The sequence below is a fragment of the Mustela putorius genome, unplaced genomic scaffold (assembly GCF_011764305.1).
Source record: "Mustela putorius furo isolate JIRA1106 unplaced genomic scaffold, ASM1176430v1.1 tig00000081_pilon_pilon_pilon, whole genome shotgun sequence".
Lineage (NCBI taxonomy): Eukaryota > Metazoa > Chordata > Mammalia > Carnivora > Mustelidae > Mustela > Mustela putorius.
The window spans coordinates 1233250-1257519 of record NW_025421272.1 but is presented as its reverse complement, the minus strand read 5'-3'; the positions used below and the strand labels follow the sequence as shown (position 1 = coordinate 1257519).

The following is a 24270-nucleotide window of genomic DNA, read 5'->3' as shown; positions in this document are numbered from 1 at the left end:
TAAATAGTTAAGTGTTTGTTATAGACTTGCCGTGGAGGTGGATTTTTATAACTGGTGATTAGCATCATGCTGATGTGTATCCTTGCATAAAGTTGACTAGTTAGGTGGTAACTTTGTGGTGTGATGGTTCTGAAAACCTGGTGAAAGGCACCTTGAAATATTATCAGTGTTGATGTTAAACTGTTGAGGTCCAGTCTTTCTTGTCTTTCAAAGTAGAAACAGTAAGACATCCCAGATCTTCACTTGCTACCGGCCCTTGCTCCTATCGTCTTTGGTCCTTCAGGGATTACTGTAGCTTCACAAATTGGATAAAAGATAGAACTCTGACCTGTGCACACAGAAATGAGTTTCTTCTGTGGTTATTGAAAGAGTGTATAGAATCACCATGAAACAGTTTTTTAAAAAATTTTATTTGAGGGGCGCCTGGATGGCTCAGTTGGTAGGTGTCTGTCTTCAGTTCTGGTCATTATCCCAGAGTCCTGGGATTCAGCCCCGCATCAGGCTCCCTGCTTGGTGGGGATTCTGCTTCTCCCCCTCCTTTCTGCTCATGCTATCTCTCACTAGCTCTCTCAAAGAAATAAAGTATTAAAAAAAAAAAATTTTTTTTTTGTTTGAGAGAGAGCTAGAGTAAGCACAAGCAGGGGGAGGGGCAGAGGGACAGAGAAAGGGAGAAAGCTGACTCTCCGCTGAGCAGGTAGCCCAATACAGGGCTCCATCCCAGGACCCTGGGATCATGACCCGAGCTGAAGGCAGATGCTTAACTAGTGGAGCCACCAAGGCACTCCATGAGGAAACAGAATCCTAAAAAACATTTGGAGCACCTGGGTGGCTCCATTGGTTAAGCATCTGACTCTTGATTTTGGCTCAGGTCATGATCTTAGGGTTGTGAGATTGAGCCCTGAATCGGGCTTCATGCTGGGCATGGAACCTGCTTAAGATTCTCTCGCCCTCTGCCCCTCCCCGACCCCTCTCTCTCTCTCTCTCTCTCTCAAAACCAAAACCCACATTTGCCCCAAAGTGTCTGTATGATCTAGACATCTCATTTATAGCACCAAATACAGCAAATACATTCAACCTGTCCTTTAAAATTGGTGGTTTAATGACTCTACTTCATATCTGTAGTGGCTCCTTGCTTGATTATTGCATGAGTGGAGAGAACTGTGCATGACGGAACAGACAACATTGGCTCTTTTCCTTTGTCATGTGCAGCCCCTGTCCCCAGAAGATGGCCACCCAAAATAGGCAAGCAGACACTGCATAACACTGATAGGTACAGGGTTGCAGGTGAGTTCTAGAGCAGACTTCTGAAGTTCTCCGTGATGGGGGTCAAGTTGTATTTCCAGTCCTTGAGGACCATGCTTTCGTATAAAGTACAAAAGTCACAGCAGTGCTCTATTGCTATAAAAGTATCTAAACATTTACTTTGACTTTCTGAACTTCTCTCCATGTGGTCCAAGAGCACACTTGTCTAGAGCACCCTTCAGGAGCTTGTGGAGTTTGGCTCTAAATCAACTGGCAACTGTGTGGCTGATTCTGTTCCTTAAGTTCTAGCAGCAGTTGTAGCTGTAAGTCTCCAGTCAGACACCTCACTTCCAGTCAGCTAGTTGGTAGTAGTCCTTCGGCTCACTGAGCAGAAGCATGGCATTCAGACAGGAGCTTAATTTACTTGCTGGAAAATTCTTAGCTTTTAAGGGGACATTAGTAGCTTTTTCTTTCCCCCCTTAGATGGAATCTTACTGTAAAAAGTTTTCACCGCAAAAGGTCAAAATTTGTAGGCTTATTCTTAACTCCAGATGTGAACACCTGTAAAACTTAACCCATGCACTTGCACAGAAGAGTTCAAAACTAAACTTTTACTTATAGGTAACATTCATTAGCCTTCACATGTAGTAAGTCATCTAATGCTCATAAACCCTTGTAAATTAGATTACTACTATTTCCATTTTACAGATGAGGAAACAAGCACAGAGGCTGAAGTAACTTGCCCAAAGTCACACATCCAGTAAGTGGTAGACACTGAACTTTGACTCCTAGCAGTTTCAGTTAAGGGTCTTTGTTTGTTGTTTTTTTTTTTTTAAATATTTTATTTATTTATTTGACAGAGAGAGATCACAAGTAGGCAGAGAGGCAGGCAGAGAGAGAGAGAGAGGAGGAAGCAGGCTCCCTGCTGAGCAGAGAGCCCGATGCGGGACTGGATCCCAGGACCCTGAGATCATGACCTGAGCCGAAGGCAGCGGCTTAACCCACTGAGCCACCCAGGCGTCCCAGGTCTTTGTTTTTAATGCCCCACAACTATAATGCCTCTGAAGCATAAAAGGCACTGTGGGAGCTTAACGATATCTTATCTTTTGGCCCTCACCCTCAATCAAAATTTGGCTAAAGCTGAGCAGTAGTTGCTACTAGGCTAGGAATTCTCCATGTTTTTCATAAAGATCCTGCCCATTAAGGTATATATAATATGTTTACTTAAAAACAAAACTGGGATCAGTTAAAAACAAATGCCCTGATTGTGCCATGTAATTCTTTTTTTTTTAAGATTTTATTTATTTATTTGATAGAGAGAGATCACAAGGTAGACGGAGAGGCAGGCAGAGAGAGAGAGGTGGGGGGCAGCAGGCTCCCTGCCGAGCAGAGAGCCCGATGTGGGACTCGATCCCAGGACCCTGATATCATGACCTGAGCCGAAGGCAGTGGCTTAACCCACTGAGCCACCCAGGCGCCCTGTGCCATGTAATTCTAATATTATGCTCAATAAATGACCAATTAGGAAAAATAAGAACTACGTAGGATTTGAGTATCAACTGAGAAATGTTATAAAAAGTGCATGAAATAGTACATGGCACTCAGTAAGCTCCACCAGTGTTAAGTATTAATAGATAAAAACAGAATTATACCTATATTTGTAGGCTATATTTACTGCCATTACAACACATTGGAAGTTGAAAGTCATAAAAAATCTACTCAAACTGAAAATTTGGATCACATGTGCTAGTAATTTCAGTTAAATAATTAAAAATAAGTTTATTTTAGATATGATAGAAGTCTTACTACAGCACATGACACATAATAGGTGCTTACTTATGTTGAATGAAGAAAAAGAAATTCAGAGTGGAAAGAGTAAACTATTTAGTGATGAACAAGGATCATGACATAGAAGAACCTTAGTGTTATAATCAAAAGTGTACTCAGAAGAAAATGTATATCTTTGTTACAAATCCCAAAAAGCATACTGGAGTGAAAAAATTCAAAATGATAGAAATTTCCATAAAAGTGGAAAGTACTAGAAGAGCATTGATCAGTAAAACCTAGTAATTGTCAAAGAGAAAATATTTTTTATAAAGAGAAAATATTTTACAGTGTCTTTGACAATCAGAATAATATGAATCTTAAGAAATGACTTGTCTAAATGACCTTGTTTGAAAGGCCAGACTAACAGTCATGTTACCTTAAAATGTTACTTAAAGGGATGCCTGGGTGGCTTAGTCGTTAAATAACGCCTGCCTTCAGCTTGGGTGGTGATCCCAAAGATCCTGGGATCAAGCCTAATGTCGGGCTCCTTGCTCTGTGGGAAACCTGCTTTCCCTCCCCCACTCCCCCTGCTTGTGTTTCCTCTCTCACTGTGCCTGTCTCTGTCAAATAAATAGATAAAATCTTTTGTTTTAATGTTGTTAAAAATGCAAGAGTAAAGTTTAAACATGCCAGATTACAGTCCATAGGCTAATCTTGACCAGCTGATGGCTGACAAGAGGGTAACAGAGGATGTCTTGACCAAGAAGTTAGAGCAAGCAGCCTGTACCACCTCTCCATTTCCTGTACCAAGGTTCAGGAAATCTCACTGCTGTTAGATCATCCCTGCTTGCTGTGTGGTAAAAATGACTGACTAGAAAATACTGTTAGGATTCCTTTTGGGCTTAAAATACTTTAGTTTCTTGAAATTGGCATTTCTAATAAATGTGTGTAAGAGTAACTTTTTTTTCTACTTTTTATGTTCTAGCTGTAATAAAACAGCTCTAACAGAAACAAAGTTGATCACTGATCAAAATATGGAAATGAGTTTCTTACTGTCATGGCTTTAAAAAATGTCCAGATACTTCATATTCATGTCCTTTGCTTTTTCATGTTGCTCTTGTGTATCTTCTATTTTCGGATACACTATGATCAGAGGAAATAAGAGGATTAAAATGCAAAGAGATTTTTGGCTACTTGTAAAATTTCACATTCTTTTCAACATTAAAACATTTTTAATGGCTATAGCTTTTAGTTTTAAAATAATTCCTATTTATTCCTAAGGATATCCCTTATATTTTATCCCTTATATTTTAGGTACAATTCTCAATTTTCCACAATGAAACACTTACTTCTTACATGCTTCTCTTCTATTCTAATTATGGCAAAATTCGTACACTTTAAAGTCCGCTAGTCTACAAGTGAGTGATTGAAACTGAATAATACTCCAGAAAACAGGAGTACCACAAATAATAACTTAGCATCATGAATTAAAATCTCTCATTCTTGTGTTCAAGAGAAGTATTTCATGGCTTAGCTTGGGTACATTATGAGAAAATTCTTCTAGATGAGAATAAAATAAGAAATCCAAACTGTTGTCGCTTTATTTTGACTGGAAATTGTGGGTTCCTGTCTTTAGATAAAACAGTGTCACTGCTTTGCCATCCTCATGCTAGTTTGGGGGAAAACCTGTTTTTGCTTTGTTATTGGTATAGAAACGAAAGTTGATGCCTTTCAAGGTATGCCTCATTTTTTGGATTGACATTTGCTTTACCTTGTCTTTTCTAAATATGGATAAGAAAGAACACTGCATAAATGCCAGTTTGGATATTTAACTGGACTTAGGATAGAATAGAATTAAAATATTTTTAATGCGTCAATCTAGTTTTTAAGGATTGATAATGGAAATTACTGTTACAAAACAGTGTTGAGAAATTATATCTGATTGTAGCACATCAATTATTCTTGTTAACTGAACAAACTACTGCAGCTGGATTTCAAAGAAAACAAAACTTGCAAACTCCCTATTAAGTTCAAACATACTAGAAATCCGTTAAAAGTTCATCTTTTACTTTCTGACACTTTGTAAACTTAGACTGGAATTATGATCTCTACGAGCTCTACTTCTTAGCTTCTGAAATTGTCACCATTGAATTTTATGATCTTCATAAAAGAAACAAAGTTGAAGTTTGAAGCAAGGGCTTTCTTTCATCATCTCTCCATCCTTGATATTTAGTTGAAGGCCACCCAGCAGCTTGGCAATGGAATGCTTTACTGTGGTGCTGATTTTGATTTTGAAACTGTCCTCTGAGATTATTAAGTAGATCATGAATTTTCTACAGAGGCAAAGGATAGAAAACCAGAACATATTCTGTGACACAGAGGTTTTTCATTGTATGATCAGAAAGTACATGGTCAGTAATGCCTACCTTTGGGTTACTCAGAAATGACTCTGGAGGGGAAGAAAAATTAAAGATGTTGAAAATCATAAATTCTGAGGGTGTCTACCTTCAGGTCAACAACATCAAAGGAAGTTTCAAAGTAAGTGAACTTTTTAAAAAATTTGAACCTTGTTGTTCTTTTCACCTAGAAACCATTATTTTAGCTCCTTGTCTTTCTTTTTAGATGATAGAAGATGTTTTGGGAGAAGGGTCAGTCTCCGCCAGTCGGTTCAGTAGGTGGTTCTCTAACCCAAGCCGGTCAGGAAGCCGATCCAGCAGTCTTGGGTCAACACCACATGAAGAACTGGAGAGACTAGCAGGTAAAATGGCTTCAGATTCTGACTTTTAATGTGGTTTTGAGCCTTTTTTGACATGGTTCATTCTGTCTTCGTTAGGGTACAGTAGGGTTAAAGAGTCTCTGGGTACTTAAACAAAACAAAACAATACAAAAAACCTTCATTTTGTGCCCCTTTTAATAACTGTTGAAGATCTGTTTCTGTGCTTTATTGGAACCAGTTGATTAATGAATATCTTTACTTGCAATATTAGGTCTGGAACAAGCCATCCTCTCTCCTGGGCAGAACTCGGGGAATTATTTTGCTCCTATCCCACTGGAAGACCATGCTGAAAATAAAGTGGATATTTTAGAAATGCTACAGAAAGCCAAAGTGGATTTAAAACCTCTTCTTTCCAGTCTTTCTGCAAATAAAGAAAAACTTAAGGAGAGCTGTAAGTGTTTATTAGAGTCTCCTTTACGCATTGAAAAAGTGTGGATCTCAGTCTTAGGGCACTTGGTTCTAACATACTGCTGTTTCATCAAAAGTCAAATAGCGAGTGGTTTTTATTTAATGTATTTCAAAATTTTTATCAAACAGTACCACCTTCTTGAGAAGCTATTAGTTGGTGGTTCATGGGCTTTTCCTCCAAGTCCTCCTCCTCACCTGGAGCTTGATTATTATACTCCTGTTAATGCTGTAGTCCTCCTGGGGATACGTTGGCAGCTTCTTACACCTTTGCCTCAGTCTGCCATGTTCTTGCTTAGGTTATGCACCCTCAACATAGACCTTAGTTTTATGCCGTCTTCCTAAGTACAGAATTATGGCCTTATTTCCACTGAGCAGCCATGATTTTAAGTCTTCAGTTTGTTTGTTTTTGGTATCAACCTTTTCTGACCTCAGTTCAACTGTGAAATAAATTATTATTTTCACATTGACCATCATGGTTGCCAAAGAGCATTCCCAACACATATACCCTGGCTTGGCTTGATCTGGATTTTCTGAATCTTTCAGCTCATTCAGGAGTTGTGCTGTCAGTGGAAGAGGTAGAAGCGGGGCTCAAAGGCTTGAAGGTTGACCAGCCAGTGAAGAATTCGACTCCCTTCATGGCAGAACACTTAGAGGAGACCCTGAATGCTGTAACCAGTAATCGACAGCTCAAGAAAGATGGAGATATGACTGCATTCAACAAACTAGTGAGCACCATGAAGGCAAGTGGGACTTTGCCTTCTCAGCCCAAAGTCAGCGTAAGTATTTGGCACAAACCCCAGCCTTTTCTGCTTTTCCCTTTCTATTCCATTTCCCACTATAATAAATGGACTTAAAAAATGGTATTCTGAGTAAGTTGGAAGTTCTTTAATAGTCATTTGGTCCTTGATGCTTTTGTGTGTTCTTTAATTATCACTGTGCTATTTGTTACTAGAAAAAGAAGGCTTGTGGCTAATCTGTATGTTTTATGGGTGACAGTGTAACAATTAAAAGTTTTGGATATAACTTTAAGTGACTGCTAAAAAAGAAAGGGGGGGGTGGAAAAAATATTTTTTGGATGCACTCCAGAGTTTTTTTTGTTTATTCAGCTACTTAAGCCAAAATATCTCACCACGTTTTTATAGTAGAGTCTTTTCTTTTCACATATTTTAATCACCCCTGTATACCTGGAATTAACCTGCTTTCTTGATTAGGCAGTTGGCTGTTGTACATATCATTTGTAAAATATCCAAGATGGATTTTTCAAGACCATTGCATTCTGTCAACTTACTAAATAGAAAAAGCTGTGACTCGTAAAAATGTTTTGGGGCACGAATTTGGGTTGTGCGTGTCTTGACTGTAGGTCAATAAATGCAGGTGCATAGCGCATACTGGCCTTTGTCATAACACATTAGTGGTGGCTCTCCGCCATGACCTGTGTGTTAGTATTGCTGTCCCTTGATAATAAAGGTGATACAGGATGCCAGACAAACCTGAATAATAAAAACATAAACATAGATTTCTTCTTGTTGCTCAGTTGCAGCAAATTTATTTAATTGTATTTTGCCTCTTGTTTTCTCCTGACATCTTTCTAGGAACTACAAGTTGGTCATGATATCAGTAGTTTTTCATGATTCACTATGCCTTGTACCAAGGGAAGGAAACTGGTGTTTTTTTATCTGACCAGAAGCTGGCAGTAGATTCCAACAGAGGTGCCGTTATTCCTCGCCTTATCGCCAGGACTGACTCTACCTCTGAAAGGAGGCATCTCAGGCAGACTTATTTCTTTGAATCTGACCACACCATGCCAATTATAGGGGAATGTTTCTCTTAAGTAATTTATTATGACAGCGGTTTAAGAGTTGAATTATTAGATATACATCTTTTCGAATGAGGACTAGATTAAAAGATTACAAACTGTCCTTTCTTCCTGTTCATTTGGGTCTTAGTGATTGGACCCAAGCTATGTATAAGCACCCAGTCTTGTAAGTAGCTTCTTTTAGTGTGAATGAGTTAAAAAGTGGGAGCAGGGGGATTCAGTAGATTACCTGATGTTTTAAACATTTTGTTTCAGATATGAGGCTAGGGCTTGATATTGATGTAGTTGGCCCTGTGTTGTATGAGGGTAACTGGTTTGATGTTGAGGTTTCGGTGCTCAGAAATATATCTGGACAAGGGCGGAAGCTTCAGACACCTGTGTAAAGGGATGGATAATATAATTCAAGTTGCTACACAAAAAGTAGCACTAACCTAGGAAAGAAAGCAACAAGGAAAGTAATATAATAAGCACACCAGGTATTATCTCAAAATATTGCTTAATTTGCATGTTTTCAAGTTATGGTCTATTCCAAAATCAAGGCTTCAATTACTATGGCTGTATGTGTGATGTATACTACTACTGATCTGCCGCCATCTTTTAGCTTCAATCTAAACTCCATTTCAAACTGAATATAGAGGCTCTGTCTTCCAAATATAGTAAGCCACACGTGTAGTGTAAAGTTGCCCTTTTTGTTAGATGGAATTAAATGACTCTCGAGATCTCTTACTAAAAGCATCTACAGTTAGGGATACCTGAATGGCTCAGTTGTTTGAGCATCTGACTCTTGATCTCAGAGTCCTGGGTTCTGGCCCGGAGTTGGGCTCCACGCTAGATACAGAGCCTACTTTGTGGGGGGGGGGGGGTGGAAGGCAGTCCCAATTCTAAAACCAACAATAAAAGACTGGGCTATCTTTGGGCTCTTGTCACACCTTTGCAGCTTCACCTAGTAGAGGGAAGCTGTACCAGAGAAAGCACTTCAGGCAAAGCTAAATGGGCACAAGAATGTCCTGAAGTGCAGGTGATGATGTCAGTGGGATAACTGCTGCTTCATTGAAAGAACAAAGAGTGGAGGGTCTGAATTTTATCCTGTATATGAGAGCCATTTTGAAACAGCTCGTTTAAAAATAAATCTAAAATTTCCTGAAATGTGAAACTCTGAAATATAACAATTCCAGCCAAACTTTCATGTTGTTTACTAGGTTTTTTAAAACTACTGATCTGTGATCTATAAATCTTGTTTCAAAGATACTGGGTAGCAAAGGTTGCCTTGAAAATTAAAATCTATAAATTACGGCTTCTTACAAAGTGCTCCTCTATTTCACCATATTCTTTCTCCCTTCTTTTGGTCAGTGTTAAAACAGTGAAATGCACTAGGGTTTTCTCAGGGAGGAAACACCATCTGAGAATCTCTGAGTGGACTTTGCATGTACATGTGAAGATTCTTTCCATTTCCAGATCTTTGGGACTATGTAATGAGCAAGTGGATCTAAGTTAGTTTTCTGTGCCTTAGATGTCATTCTGCTTAAGTGCTAACTCCCTGGGGAGTTTTTAATGCTTTCTTGTGGTCCCCAATGAACATATAAGTTAAGTGTGTAAGAAGGTTAAAACCAGTTTTCCTTTGACTTTTTTAGCGAAACCTTGAAAGCCATTTGATGTCCCCTGCTGAGATTCCAGGCCAGCCTGTCCCTAAGAACATCCTGCAGGTACTTCACCATCTTATACCAAGATAAGAAGTCCTGAACACTAGTCCCTTGAACCGGTTTTGTGTAGTGGTCCAGCTTTGGGCCTTAGAGAAGGATCCATGTGGCCTGGCAATCAAGGATACAGTGTTGCTACCTGACATAGTTCTGTGTTGCTTTTAATCTCATTGCGGGGTGGGGAGGTGGTTGAAAATGACAAAGTAAGCCCTTGATTTCCAGCTTACAGGTTTGCAATTTCTATGGAAATTGGAAGTATCTAACACCTATATTTGTGCACTAATTTAAAGCAAATGTTGCTAGCTGCACAGTGACAGAAATGTGTTGCATGTACACGTGCCAAGTCCTTCAATGGAGCATGAGGGAGATTCATCGTTGGCTTCCAAAAATTAATCCATAATTCACAGCCTCAGACTAGGAAGAAGAATGAAGTTTGTTCACAAGGATGACTTTTTTTGCCTTAGGAACTTCTGGGTCCGCCAGTTCAGAGACCTGCTTCTTCCAATCTTCTGAGTGGCCTTATGGGGAGTTTGGAGCCTACAACATCTTTACTGGGGCAAAGAGCACCCTCTCCTCCCTTGTCACAGGTGTTTCAGACACGAGCAGCCTCGGCAGACTACCTTCGTCCTAGAATACCATCACCAATTGGTAAATCCTTTGTGCATAGATGTCTGCCCATTCTCCCCCAGCCTCCCACAAAGGTTATACTTGTTCCCTAGAACTTGCAAAGTCTTCATGGGCATCCCTGAAGAGTTTACAAAGAAATAAGTGAATTTATTATGCCTTTTGAGGGGGATGGTGAGGCACAAAATTAGAAGATAATTTTTCTGGCTGCCCTTCTAGATAAATACACTCATAGTTTTTTCTCTTAAAACTGATCAAAATTGTATAAATTGGATCCAGCTTTTTAGTCTTATTCCTTCTTTTGGGAATTCAAAGAAGTTAATTTGATTTTTCCTTGTTAGAGTAGAAGTCAGGGGTAGTGGCTCTCCACCAACTTAATGAAGTTGGTACATTATCAACTGTGAGGTCTTGTGGCTAAAAGCTGTCTTAACATGAGTGTTGCACAAAATCTTAGTGTTCATTCACCCTGGACCACTTCAGGCTGCTGCCAGTCATACCTTGAGAGTAAGTTTTTGTCCTATTCTTCCCCAGTTAGTTAGATAGAATAGAAAGAGTATAAGCCTCAAAGCCCTGGACTCTACTTACCAGCTGGCTCAGTGATAATGAGCCAAATCACTGACTAGAAAAGCACTTCTTTCTCAGGTAGAGGTCTTAGCTCTGAAAGGGACAATGCTGACAGCTTAGTGGGGTAGATGAATATACCAGCAGTTTGGGTCATTAAGTGCTCTGATTAGGGTCCACATAGCCCAGTGTGGAGGCATAGAAGAACAGGGACATGACCAGCACAGGACTTGCCTGAAAGAGATGGCGTTAAACAAGCAGCCATGTGCAGTCGTGCTGATACTTCTCTCGTGGCTGTGTGCTCTCTTGACACTGGTACACAACTCTCCCATCAGGTTTCACACCAGGACCACAGCAGCTACTCGGAGATCCATTCCAAGGCATGCGCAAGCCCATGAGCCCCGTCACGGCCCAGGTCTGTCTGAGCTTTTTCTCTAAGTTGCTTGCTTGCTTTTCAACCTTATTATTGACTGTGGGATGGAGAATCATTGCAATGCCTAGAAGTGGTTTTGAACTACAATTTGAGCTCAGTAAAGGCTAGAAGATTGGTGAACAATTATAGTCATACTTCATTAAAATCCTGTTCAGGGGTGCCTGGGTGGCTCAGTGGGTTAAGCCTCTGCCTTCGGCTCAGGTCATGATCTCAGGGTCCTGGGATCAAGCCCCACGTTAGGCTCTCTGCTCAGTGGGGAGCCTGCTTCCCCCTCTCTCTGCCTCCTCTCTACCTACTTGTGATCTCTATCAAATAAATAAATCTTTAAAAAATAAAAAATAAAGTCCTATTCAGAGGATGGCAGCACAGTTTAGTCAGGTTTGCAGTGCCCCCTTTCAGCTGCTGCTTAAACATACCTTTCTGAAAGTGAAGAGAGCCTCCATAGAAAGTACATGGATTATCCTCATTTTTCTGCTGATCTTCCTCTACCACCTTGTTCAGCAGATGAGCCAGCTAGAATTGCAACAGGCAGCTTTGGAGGGGCTGGCCCTGCCACATGACCTTGCAGTGCAGGCAGCCAACTTCTACCAGCCTGGTTTTGGCAAACCACAGGTGGACAGAACCAGAGATGGATTCAGAAACAGGTAAGTTTACTAACTAATCCTACCTTTGTGGGAATTTGCAAATCACTTTTCCACAGATAAGCAATTAGTTATCCACAGTGAAATTCTGTGGTACACACTGATAGGTTTGTACAATATATAGTGAGAATTCCATCTCCAGATATGCTGTAGAGGAAGTGAAATGATAGAATTCTGCAGGGGCATAGGCTTTTCATTCTACACAATTTTATATTCTTGATTTAAAGGAATCATTTTTACAAATGTAGTTAGTGGGCATAGCTCTTACTTGTTGTTACAAGATGATGAAAAGTAAAACTCCCCCTAGCTTCCTCCCCTACAGAGTCCTTGTTGAGTTACCAAACTGTCCTTTGATACAGGTTTGCTGATCCATTATTTGTGGTCAGAGGTAATGGGTTTGTTGACCAAATCTATAAACAAGTGATTACTGATTTCAGTCTCCTCCTGTTTCTTCCAATAATTGCAATAAGTAGCAATATGAACAATAAATTAGGGAAAAGGGGCAGCAATACCATTCTTTTTTGTTATAAAATAAAACAGAAAACTGCACTAAACAAATGTGTAGCTTATTACAAGATAGACTCCTTTGTTAGCTGCTACCCAGAAGCTCACTATGTGTCTTCTCCCGGTAATACCTCTTCCCTCTCTGATTCCATCCAGCCTTTAAATGTAAATACCAGGGTGCCTGGCTGGCTCAGTCAGAAGAGCTTGCAAACTCTTGATTTCCAAGTTATAAGTAAGCGCCCCACGTTGGGTGTACAGATTACTTAAAAAAATAAATAAATAAACTTTTAAAAAAGTAAATACTTTAATTTTTTTCAGTTTTATCACCAATATTTTTATCCCTGAACGTTAGGTCCTGCCCATACAGCATATTTGGTAGTGAAAAAGTACTTATATTTTGGGGCGCCTGGGTGGCCCAGTGGGTTAAGCCTCTGCCTTCGGCTCAGGTCATGATCCCAGAGTCCTGGGATCAAGCCCCACATCGGTCTCTCTGCTCCGCGGGGAACCCGCTTCCCTCTCTCATTCTCTGCCTGCCTCTCTGCCTACTTGTGATCTCTGACTGTCAAATAAATAAATAAAATCTTTTTAAAAAAAAAAAGGTACTTATATTTTTATGTGATTCTTAAAATTGTCGTATCAGTGTCTCGTTGTCTTGCTTCAGCTGGTTTTATATGTTGACACTTCCAGAAAACATTGAAACCAGTAAGCACCCTGTATTCTTACATAAGTACTCTATCTATACATAGTAGCCCTCAGCCTAAACAGAGAGCTCAGGACTGGTCTACTGAGCCCCTCACTGTATTTCTCTCTTTAACGTAGTTTCTCATTAACTCATTGACTTGATTTATTGACCTTGAAAGCACTTTTGATATCCAGAACTTTATGTGCTTTTGGTAACAACCCTGTGAGGGAGATGGTATAAATAACTGCATTTTACAGATACAGAAACTTAGATTTTTTTTTAAATTTTTTTTTAAGATTTTATTTATTTGTCAGAGAGAGCAAGCACAGGCAGACAGAATGGCAGGCAGAGACAGAGGGAGAAACAGGCTCCCTGCTGAGCAAGGAGCCCGATGCGGGACCCGATCCCAGGACGTTGGGATCATGACCTGAGCCGAAAGCAGCTGTTTAACCAACTGAGCCACTCAGGCGTCCCAAGATTTTTTTTTTTTTTAAATGCAAGTTCCTCAAAACTAATAAGTAGACCTAAGTCATTGTCCACAGAGCCTTCATGTTGTTCAAATCAAATGTCAGTCTCTCAGGCCCTCCCTGAACACCCTGTATACACTTGTGTCCCCCAAAAGACTTTATTTTTTTTTTATTGTACTTACCACCTTCTGAGTTGTTTTTGTTTTTGTCTATCTTTCTCCCCATAGTAACCCCTTTACCCTACAACCAAAAGAATGTAATGAGGCCAGAGATTTTTTTTTGTCTGTTTCGTTTATTGCTGTATCTCCCACATGTCAGCCCAGTGTCTAGCACATAGCGGATGCTCAAGTATGTTCATCAGAAGGAATAAATGATAGGTGTGCAGAACCACCAGGCTTGGGGTTTTCCCCCGATCACTCCAGAGTACTACCGATCTGTTTCTCCCTCATTGTCATGCTCAGATTCACAGTGTGAGCAGTGCGTCTTACCTGGTACAGACTGGAAAGAAGCCATGGGTTTAGGAGTCTTCTCTGTTTATGATTCAGGAACTCCCAGAATCACTAAGGCTTTGGCCCTCATGGTACAAGGTCTGATAGCTGAAGTGAGTGAAACTCTCATTAGCCACGGAGCTCATATAATTCATTCTTCTCTCAGCCTTTGTATATCTTCATCAGTTGTTTCCTGTTTTCTCCAAGTGAAGGGAGAATGAGTAGAATGGGAGTAAAGGGAAGTCTCTTCTTTTAAACTTTGGGAGGCCTGGGATCAGCCTTGTCTGTGGACCAGGAGTAATGGGGGATGCTGCATGTTCCTGGGTCTTGAGATAGCTGAAACTCTTTGTGCTCTGATTTGAAGCAGTGTCTTACATAGCAGCAGTTCTACACCAGGCCTTGTGCTCGTCAGTATTGCTCCCTACTCTCAGGAGCACAGCCTGGCCCACAGAATGAAGACTCACTCATAAGCTGCCCCACTGACATAACCTACAAATAAACTATACACCAGTCCTGGATAACCCTACATTCCCAAGGCCTTGTACCTGATCCTTTTGCTTGAATTGTTGTTCTCCATGTTACAGCTTTCTCATTGATCACACTCAGTCAGTTTAATGCAGCTCCTTCCCAGAGTCTTTCCAGTAGGAGTATTGTGTCACTCCTTCTCTACTTCCTATTCCATTTCACTTTACTGTTATCTAATATCTACGTGCCTTAGTTTGCCCTCGTTAGTGGCTCCCCACTAGACAAGAAGAATTCTTGCAAGGCCCAGAACCATGTTTAATCTTTTGTCTTCCTTCAGAACTTAGCATGTGGTTTTGCATATGTTAGGCACTTAATAAATGCTTGGAAAGTTGAAATGGATGAGGGAAATGGGATATCCAAGTCCTGCTGGTCTTGAGTATTCTTTGGTTTTAGGATTTGGAGTTCAAGCAGCTTGAAGCTCATATTGATACTTGGTTTGTTCACAGGCAACAGCGAGTGACCAAGTCACCAGCACCCGTGCACCGAGGAAATTCCTCTTCCCCTGCCCCTGCTGCCTCCATCACAAGCATGGTCAGTGACCTCTGCTTTTGTAAATGACGTGAAGGCTTCTCCATTTGTGCTTATATAGTATCACTGTGTACCCCAAAATATCCTTAAGTGCCTTCATAGGAATAACTGGCTTACTAGTCTGTCATACCTGCTTATTTATTTGATCTTCCCCTTTCAGGATGCAGTCTTAACTCTTAGGGTTCTAGTGAAGCCCCTACATTGGGGAAGGTATGTTCCAGCAGATGGAGGAGTATGGACTAAAACATACCAAATGATACAGTACGTTCAAACAAATGAACAGTTGGGAGTAGGGAGTAGAGGATGATAGGGTGAAAGATAGGAGGTGAGATGGATGGAGTGAATGGGTTGGATCATGGGGAATCCAGTGAAACAAGTTGGGGACTTCACAGATTCAGGTCTGTGATATGAATTAAAGCTAGGACAAAGGAGTTTGCTTATTTGTGTTGTTAAATCTAGTTTTACAACTGACTCATTCATATATTAGCTTTTCTTTTTCTTTAAGTTTTATCCCCCAGAAACTTCTATCACCATCAAAGCTGATAGAGAAGGGGAAAAACTGTTACTCTGCTTCTGGACCCCAAGTGGGTCTTTGCACAAGCACTGTGAAGACAGGGTCTAGAAGGGGTTCTCTGTTCATAATTCATGCCCTGTCCCCTGCCATCAAGGAGTTAGGGTTAATGAGAAAAGGCACATGCACAATAAAATGATCAAAGTTAAAATGGATATTGAAGAGATGGGAACAAATGAACCCAAAAGGTGAATCCTAAGGGGTGAGGAGACTGTTAACACAACTGTGAATTTTCTGGTAGCCAAGTTAAGACGCGAGATGTTAAGAGTAGAGAAAAATTTAGGTTTTGAGGTTGTCTTTGAACTTCCCCAGCTGGTAAAGCTCTTGCTCTAGGGTATACTTCTGGCCATGTACTTCCCTGTTCTCAGCCTAATCCCAGGCGAGGGAGATGGTTGAAGCTGGGCTACCATAGTTAGGCCTCTATCACCACAGACACAGACAGGTGGATAGGTTGAAGCTCCATGCTTTAACTATGTTTGTGCTAGAGCTAAATCTAGGTTTTGATGAAAATGCGATGTGAGCAAGGGATGGTGCACTTGGGGTACCACCTGTCTGGTCCATCCTGTTTCTCTTCCTCCAGCAGCTACACACCAGAAGGTTGGAGTTGGTCTCTGCCACGAGTAGCTAATAAGGGGACTGGCTCTTCAGCTTGTTGAGCAGCTTGACCAGTTAAGCCTGGCTTGATTAGGAAAGACATTTAGAGAACACGCTAATACTGTTTTTCTCTGCAGCTTTCTCCTTCCTTCACCCCTACCTCAGTGATTCGTAAAATGTATGAGAGCAAAGAGAAAAGCAAGGAGGAGCCAGCATCTGGAAAAGCAGCTCTTGGTGACAGTAAAGACGACACTCAGAAGGCCAGTGAAGGTAATGCAGAGCTCTTGAGTATGTACTGCCCAAGAAAGTATGTGATGGAGCACAGGGTTGAGTGCTCACCAGCTGGTCTGATTCTCAGCAAATCCCTACACAAAACTCCTGCCTGCTTTGGACCATAGTTCGGTGTCTGACAGTGGGGAAAAGCACTGTACCAGTTCACAATTGCTTAGGCATCTGAAATTCTGACCAACCTAATAGTGGTATGAGTGCTAGTATGAGGAAGAGTGAGTATTCGTTTAGAATCATTTTTTAAGATCTTTATTTATTTGAGAGAGAGAGAGAGCATGAACTTGTGGGAGGAGCAAAGGAAGAAGCAGACTCCCTGCTGAGTAGGGAGCTGGATGCAGGGCTCCATCCTGGGATTCTAGGATCATGACCTGAGCCACCCAGGTGCCCCTAGTTTCGAATGCTATTGAGGCTTCAAAGTTGAATTATTAGTACATGTATTTGGCAGATTAATGTGGTACAACCCATTTTACTTCTGAAGTGTTCTCTCTAGTCTATGGAGACTAAGTGTCCAATATAATCCAGGAATGGGTAAAGCATAAGGTGTGGAGAGCCTTTTAGAAGTATGTAGAAAGGGTGCCTGAGTGGTTTAGTCGGCTAACCATCTGACTCTTGATTCTGGCTCAGGTCATGCCCTGAGGGTCATGAGATGGAGCCCCAGCTGTGTGCTCAGCTCGAAGTCCGCTTGAGATTCTGCCTCTCCCGCTGATTGATTGTGTGCAACGCTCTTTGACTTGCTCACTAAATAAATAAAATCTTAAAAAAAAAAAAGGGGGTATAAAGAAAATGTTGCACAGTTGGGACTGTCAAGGATGTGGTGAAATAGATTCTAGTTAGTTAGGTTTACACAAGTCTACAGTATTGATTTGAAAGCTTTTTGCCTGTGAGAAAGCTTCTGGGAAAAAGGAAATCCTATTGGTTCTACTAAAAGGCAGTTCAGATTCCTTCACTAGACTCTAATTTCTGTTGTGATGGATTTGTATAATTTTACTTTCATTTGATTTCCCCCTTAGGCTAAAAAAAAAAAAGCATGTTAATCCCAAGCACTTAACTAGTACTAATTCCCACACGGATCTGAACCACAGCCTTATGGGCAGGCTGAGCAAGGTGCCTGTCTGGTTGAGACAACCAGACCTCAACCCAGCTTCACTTGCCCATAGCTGTTTCTGGGTTTGGGAGGATTATAAGAAAAATAAACTCTGTTCCAGCAAGGTATTTGGAGACTAGCAGTCCTGGGGTGTAGTTCCAGCTCTGTTCCTAACTACTCCTGTTACCTTGACTAGGCCTACTCATGAGGTTTTTATGATACAGTCCTCTAAATCTGTTGAGGGGATCAATTAAGGACTGTAAACCTTCTAAGAAATGAGATTTGCTGGATCGTTGGGAAGGCCACGTTTGGGTGAAGTTTGCCAATACCAAAATATTCTCTGGGTCCTTACAGAGAACTTGCTGTCATCGAACAGTGTGTCCAGTGCTGATCGGGATTCTTCTCCCACTACAAATCCCAAACTTTCAACGTTGCAGCGGTCTTCATGTTCTACCCCACTGTCTCAGACTAACCGTTACACCAAAGAGCAAGATTATCGACCTAAAGCAACTGGGAGAAAAACACCTACCTTGGCATCCCCAGTTCCAGGAACACCTTTTCTCCGCCCTGTCCACCAAGTTCCCCTTGTCCCCCATGTCCCGATCGTGCGGCCTGCTCACCAGCTTCACCCAGGGTTGGTCCAAAGGATGCTGGCCCAGGGAGTACACCCACAGCATCTTCCAAGTTTGCTCCAAGCTGGTGAGTTTCTGACCTTGCATGACAGCAGTTGCCAGAACTGATAAAGTATTACAGTTTTGAGAGGTTTTTTGGTTTTTTTTTTAAATCCCTAGAAAAATGTTAGTAGATTTTTCCATCTAACTGGTGGGTAGTGGGTCCAATCCAAACTATCCCTTAGTCTACTGAAAAATGAAGAAGCTAGCTTAAGCATTGCTCACTGTTCAACTTGTACTTCAGCAAAGCTTGAAAACTTCCAGGCAGATTACATCTTACCAGTTTTTTTTTCCCGCCCCTGCCCAACAGGTGTACTTCCTCCTGGGATGGACCTGACTCATTTACAGGGATTATCTGGCCCAATCTTGGGTCAGCCCTTTTACCCTTTACCTGCAGCTAGTCACCCTCTCCTGAACCCTCGCCCTGGGACACCTCTGCATCTGGCAATGATGCAGCAGCAGCTACAGCGCTCAGGTAGGCTCAGCTTTGGGCCAGGGCAGCTAGGAATGGCCTGAGTAGGATTCAAGCTTTTGGACCAGTTTCCAGTGAGGGGATGAATTATGTGATTCATTCTTTAACTTATCCTAGCAAGAGTAGGATAAGGGGATAACCAGAGAATAGGATGAAGTAAACCAACCTCTGTGGGATTTGGAACTCCTATTCCCATAGACAGTGAGAGAACAGACTATGCTTTGGCCTTTTTTTGGTCCTCTGCCTCTTAAAGAGAGGAGGCTGACAGGTTTAGCATGGAGACTCTCCAGAGCAAATGCCCTCTCACCAGCTAAGGTTAGTACTTCTGTGATAGGGCTGCTTGTTATGGGCAGTAGTGGTCATGTCATTTATGATGGCTTCTGCTTTCCAAGGTGCGGTCTTCTGGCATTTTTAAGGATTTGAGGGAGGCCAGGCCTGATACAGAACTATGTTCCCCTACATGCTCTGAATGATAACCTTCTTTCTTATACCCATAGTTCTTCATCCTCCAGGCTCTGGTTCCCAGGCAGCAGCGGTCAGCGTTCAGACAACCCCTCAGAATGTGCCCACCAGGTCAGGCCTGCCCCACGTGCACTCCCAGCTAGAGCATCGCCCCAGCCAGAGGAGCAGCTCCCCCGTGGGCCTCGCCAAATGGTTTGGCTCAGATGTGCTACAGCAGCCCCTGCCCTCCATGCCTGCCAAAGTCATCAGTGTAGATGAATTGGAGTATCGTCAATGAACAGGGCAGGCAGACTCACCTGTGCCTGGACCTATGGTGGCACCTTGATGGCACCTTGATTAGGACTCTGCTTCCTCATTGCGGGTTGGTTTATGGAGTTTTACTTTGGAGCACTCTGTGAAGCTATTTAGGGAAGCCCAGGCACCTGGTGTGGTCTGCATTGAGGGAAGGATCTTAACCAATCGAATGGAGCCTACATGGTCTGAATACAGGATGCACATTGTTGTCAATCCTGGAAGTAGTCTTTTTTTGTAAGATATGTGAATGAAGTGTTGGTGTCTTCACCAAGAGGTGGCACCTAAGGGTTCTGAGGAAATAAATGTATAGACCCTATGTACAGACTTGTGTATAAACAACTTTTGTATATACATATAGGATAGCTTTTTTGAACTTATACAGCTGTACATAAAAGTAGCTGATATTAGTTAAGCCTGTGTCAACAATTTGATTTTTTCCACTTGTACATTTGGGACTTTTTCTTTTGGTTGATTAAAGTTGCATATGCTAAGTGTGTGAATGAAGTGAATGACGTGGTGTTCTTTCTGAATTCATTCCTTCTCATTTACAGCCAGCTAACCTGTAAGGTTCGGTAGGTTCCCCAAGGGAAATTATCTGAAGTTTAATTTTTCTTAAAATTCAGAATTAAACTCTTTATCTCATTTAGAAGGAAGAGGCACTGGCCATCTTTTTTGAACCTTAAAGACCCTAATGGGCCAGCTTAGGCTGGAATGACCCTATAGGAAACCTTGCAGTTAACACCAGATTATAATGTGTCCAGTCTTCAATTAAAACCACCCAGTGAAAACAATGTATTGGGTAATCATGTGTATGGTAGTTTCTCCCAAACAAATCCATGTTTACTTGGGCAAAAGTGAATAGTCTGTCAGCATCCTGTTCTCCAGCTCATAAGCCCCCTATAAAAGAATAGGACCAGAGAGTTCTCACTCAATCTATTAATTAGTCTTTTTCATATGAAACTGCCCTAAAGACTGTGTCAACAGACTTTGTGCTTTGTGTCTCATTCCTCAGCTCATAATTATTTTCATTATTTACCTTAACTGTATGCACAGCATTAGAAAACAGTATTCTACCAGAATACTTTAGCTATGGTCTTGAGCCCCCTTTCCTGACTGAAGGTTTTTCAGTCCTACTCTCTGAAGTGGTAACTTTCATTTCTCAAACTCGAATCCATTTGCCCTAGTTCTCAATACTTGTCCATGGAAGGCCGTCAACGCTACTCTGACTTCATGCCAGAGGGTCAAATAATGAGGTAGTTCTCTGATTCACAGATGAAGGCCAAGGTGACTGATTACAGGGATAAAAAACAGCCTTGAGTCTTCAGTGTTAGGAGTTTTGCCTATGAGCCTGGAGCTGCCCACCAGGAACACAAGAAACTAGATTGCCTTTCAGCAAAACCTAGCTTTATGGACTGAGCACGAGGTCTGTCTTGTCCTTGTACTTCATCAGTCCTTCCACTCCCCAGGCCCTCATGGGATTTGCTCTTGGGATTCCTTAGCTTTAGAAATAAAGCCTTTGTTTAGAATTCTTGCAAATGCTTTGTTTCCACAAGCAGAAGCTGGAAAGCAGTCTAAAGACAGTAGAACACAGATGCCTGAATCCAGTTCCATCTTTCCTGTCTTCTTTGACTTCCTAACCCCACTTCATGTTGAACCAAGAGTTATAGGTGTTTGGCAGAAGAACTGGGCTCGAGTTGCCAATTTTCAGACTAGAAGCTGATACGACCGAAATGAACAATGTAGGCACCAAGCAATGGGCAAAGCCATTTGCCAGTGGTTGGTGAGATAGAGCCAGAAGGAAGTAAGGGAATGTTGCAAACACTAGCACAGAAGGTAGATTTTAAAATTATTTTGGTGTAGGGGAGGGAATGGAAGCAGAAGAACTAATGCAGTCTTCAGGAGCTAAGAGCCTGATAAAAGGGTCAGGGCAGGAGGAAATGATGTCTCTGCTTGCTAACAGGAGGGGTCATGTATGTAAAAACTTTGGGAAGTCTAGCAGGCCTGAGTGTTTAGAAGCAAGCAGGACTAGAAAGCTGTATCAGGACTAGAAAGATGTACAACACAAAGGTCAAGAGAATCATGGGAATAAAAGATGCAGCAGAGGGAATACCGGCAATGGTACTGCATGGTGACAGCTACACTTGTGAGCATAACATGTGGACTTGTCGGGTCAGTGTTGTATACCTGAAACCAATGTAACACTGTGTGTCAACTACAATTAAATCAGGATGTGGAAGGCAGCCTCAAAATAAAAAAGGAAAGCCACAAAGAGCCTCATGGAAGACCTGCCTTTAGGGAGGGTGGGTCAGGAAGGAGCAAAGAGAATGCCTCCCAAAGGAAGCAGCTGAGCAGCAGGTACACAGGAAGTCAGGGTAACCAATAAGAAGTGGGGAAAAAATAGGCTAGTGCTGACAGCCAGCCCTTCTTTCAGGAGACAGCTATTGAGTATCTTTAAGAGAAGTTCTACTAAGAAGAGCAGCAGGGTCACCGGCCCTTCTTTTAAATAAGTAAGATGAGCAAACAAAATCCAGGAATGGGGGCACCTCAGTGGCTCAGTGGGTTAAGACTCTATCTTCGGCTCAGGTCATGATCTTGGGGTCCTGGGATCGAGCCCCGCATCAGGCTCTCTGCTCTGCTTAGCAGGGAGACTGCTTCCTCCTCTCTCTGCCTGCCTCTCTGCCTACTTGTGATCTGTCAAATAAATAAAATCTTAAAAAAAAAAATGCAGGAATGAAGATAACTTACAGGAGTAAACTCTTCAATAATTCTATTCTCTTCACCAACAGCTGATTCAAGCATAGGCTTGTGCCCAATTTAGGACATAAGACACAAGGACAAACTGGGCAGTTTCTGGCAAATAGCTTCCCACAACAGTAAGAATCAGTCCTAATTATTATCCTCTGGATGCTGGATGTAAAGCCTGGGGCTGCAGCAGACATTCTGATTGTGAGGGGACCCAGCTGCTCAGCAAAGCCAACGAACTGCAGTGGACAGAGTTGACTGATGAAAAAATTTGGATCTTCAATGGCATCACAGCTACTGTGAGCCCATCTGAGCACTGTTACAACTTAGATGAGAGATCAAGTTTCCTTCCACATTAACTTGTTAGTGTCTGCTGTTAAACACAGTTAAAGGCATTCTAACTAATGGCACAGAACAGTGAGTCTATTGTGCTAAAAAAAAATCAGGAAAGGGGCACATGGTTGGCTCAATAGGTAGAACATGTAGCTCTCGATCTCAGGGTCATGAGGTTGAGGCCCACACTGGGTGCAGAGATTGCTTAAATAAACGAACTTTTTTTTAAAAAATCACAAAAGAAATGGAATGTGTAACCATACAGGAAATTCGAGCCATGCTGTGACAGCCAAACCTTGTAATCTTGGGAGTCCATGAAGAGAAAGCCTTTACTAAAGGAATGCCTCTCCTTAGCAGCACTACCCCTGCCAGGATTCCTCTCCAAGAACTCTCAAGTCTAAGCCCAAAAGGTAAAGAAAGGAAAATGGTAAGGTAATGCTCTCCTTAAGCATCAAGGGGTCACTGACAGGCAGAGAGGAGGATGCTGAATGATGGAAGCAAGGCCTGTTCAAAGCACATCCTGAGGTCTTTGATGAACTAGATTTCAGCAACCTCTTCTACCCAAATCCTGGCAGTGCTAAATCCTTGCTCAATGACGTGAATTTGAACATGAGGATTTCTCTGAAACCCAGTATTTTCTCTGGTTGGAAAGCAAACCTTGCTGGAAAGTCCATAGCTCAGAAAGCCGATGTTTCTCTAAACAGCTGGGGGTAGGTCCAGATTTAGGTCTGATACCTATCATGAATGCAACAGTGATATCAAAGTTTTATATCCTCCAAAGTGACTGGGATACCAGGCCTATCTCCTGGGTAGGGAGACAATCCTAACCCCAAGCTCCAGAGAGATGATCAGAGAAACAACTGTTACTAAGGTAGCATGAATAACAAGTACTGGAAAAGGCTGAGTCTGATGTGGATAATCCCACATCCCCATCCCTCACAACCTGCTAGCAGCTCTAGCTCACTTCATCTAAAAATCAAACTGTCTTCCTACAAATCTGTTTCCATTCATGATTTTCTCAGGGACTACCCTTCTCTATCATCCCTGTAATCCATACTGAAATAATCTTTGACTTCTTTTTCACCAAAGAGAAAGTCAGTCGATTACCAAGATTAGACTTCTGTGTAACTACCTACATAACCACACCCTCCCTCTGCCATAATTACCACCAACCCAGTCTACCAAAGATTTCTGCCTATGAATTTCCTAGTACCAGGATGATCCCTTTATATCCCTGTATTCCCAGCCCAAAAGCTCTCATTATGTTCCTCAGTGCCCTCTCAAGTAGTCTCGACCCCACCTTCCCTTATAACATCCCACCTCCATACATACATATATACACAAACCTGCTCCGTTCAGGTAAAGGAAAGTGACCAGTGGTAACAGCCAACATTCACTAAGTACTTCTGGGCCAGATACTACACTAAATATTTTACAACTACCATCTCTCCCTTAATACTAACAGTCTCCACTCTAAAAGGTAAGTGCTATCACCATCTCCGTGTTACATAAGGAAATAGGACAATTATAAAGGTTGTGTAATTTATGCAGGGTTTCACAGCTAATTATTAGTGGCCATGCAATTCAAACTCTTGATGCA

The 24270-nt window shown here is 41.7% G+C and overlaps 1 protein-coding gene across 7 annotated transcripts in view; it reads left to right on the top strand.

Annotated features, from left to right (window-relative positions):
- The window catches only part of EIF4ENIF1 (eukaryotic translation initiation factor 4E nuclear import factor 1), a 44833-nt gene extending 24729 nt beyond the window's left edge, over positions 1–20104 (top strand). For 3 of the 7 annotated variants that reach the window (XM_004766369.3, XM_045066739.1, XM_045066784.1), the window contains exons 8-19: positions 5632–5767; positions 5997–6176; positions 6737–6969; positions 9641–9712; positions 10171–10354; positions 11227–11306; positions 11826–11968; positions 15078–15162; positions 16462–16594; positions 18051–18395; positions 18678–18842; positions 19337–20104. In XM_004766369.3, coding sequence (XP_004766426.1) covers positions 5632–5767; positions 5997–6176; positions 6737–6969; positions 9641–9712; positions 10171–10354; positions 11227–11306; positions 11826–11968; positions 15078–15162; positions 16462–16594; positions 18051–18395; positions 18678–18842; positions 19337–19578 — 1998 coding nt within the window. In that variant the 3' untranslated portion in view covers positions 19579–20104. The remainder of the gene's footprint in view (positions 1–5631; positions 5768–5996; positions 6177–6736; positions 6970–9640; positions 9713–10170; positions 10355–11226; positions 11307–11825; positions 11969–15077; positions 15163–16461; positions 16595–18050; positions 18396–18677; positions 18843–19336) is intronic. The other 4 variants (XM_045066850.1, XM_045066922.1, XM_045066883.1 and 1 more) reach the window with 4 other exon arrangements.
- Positions 20105–24270: the final 4166 nt, after the last annotated feature.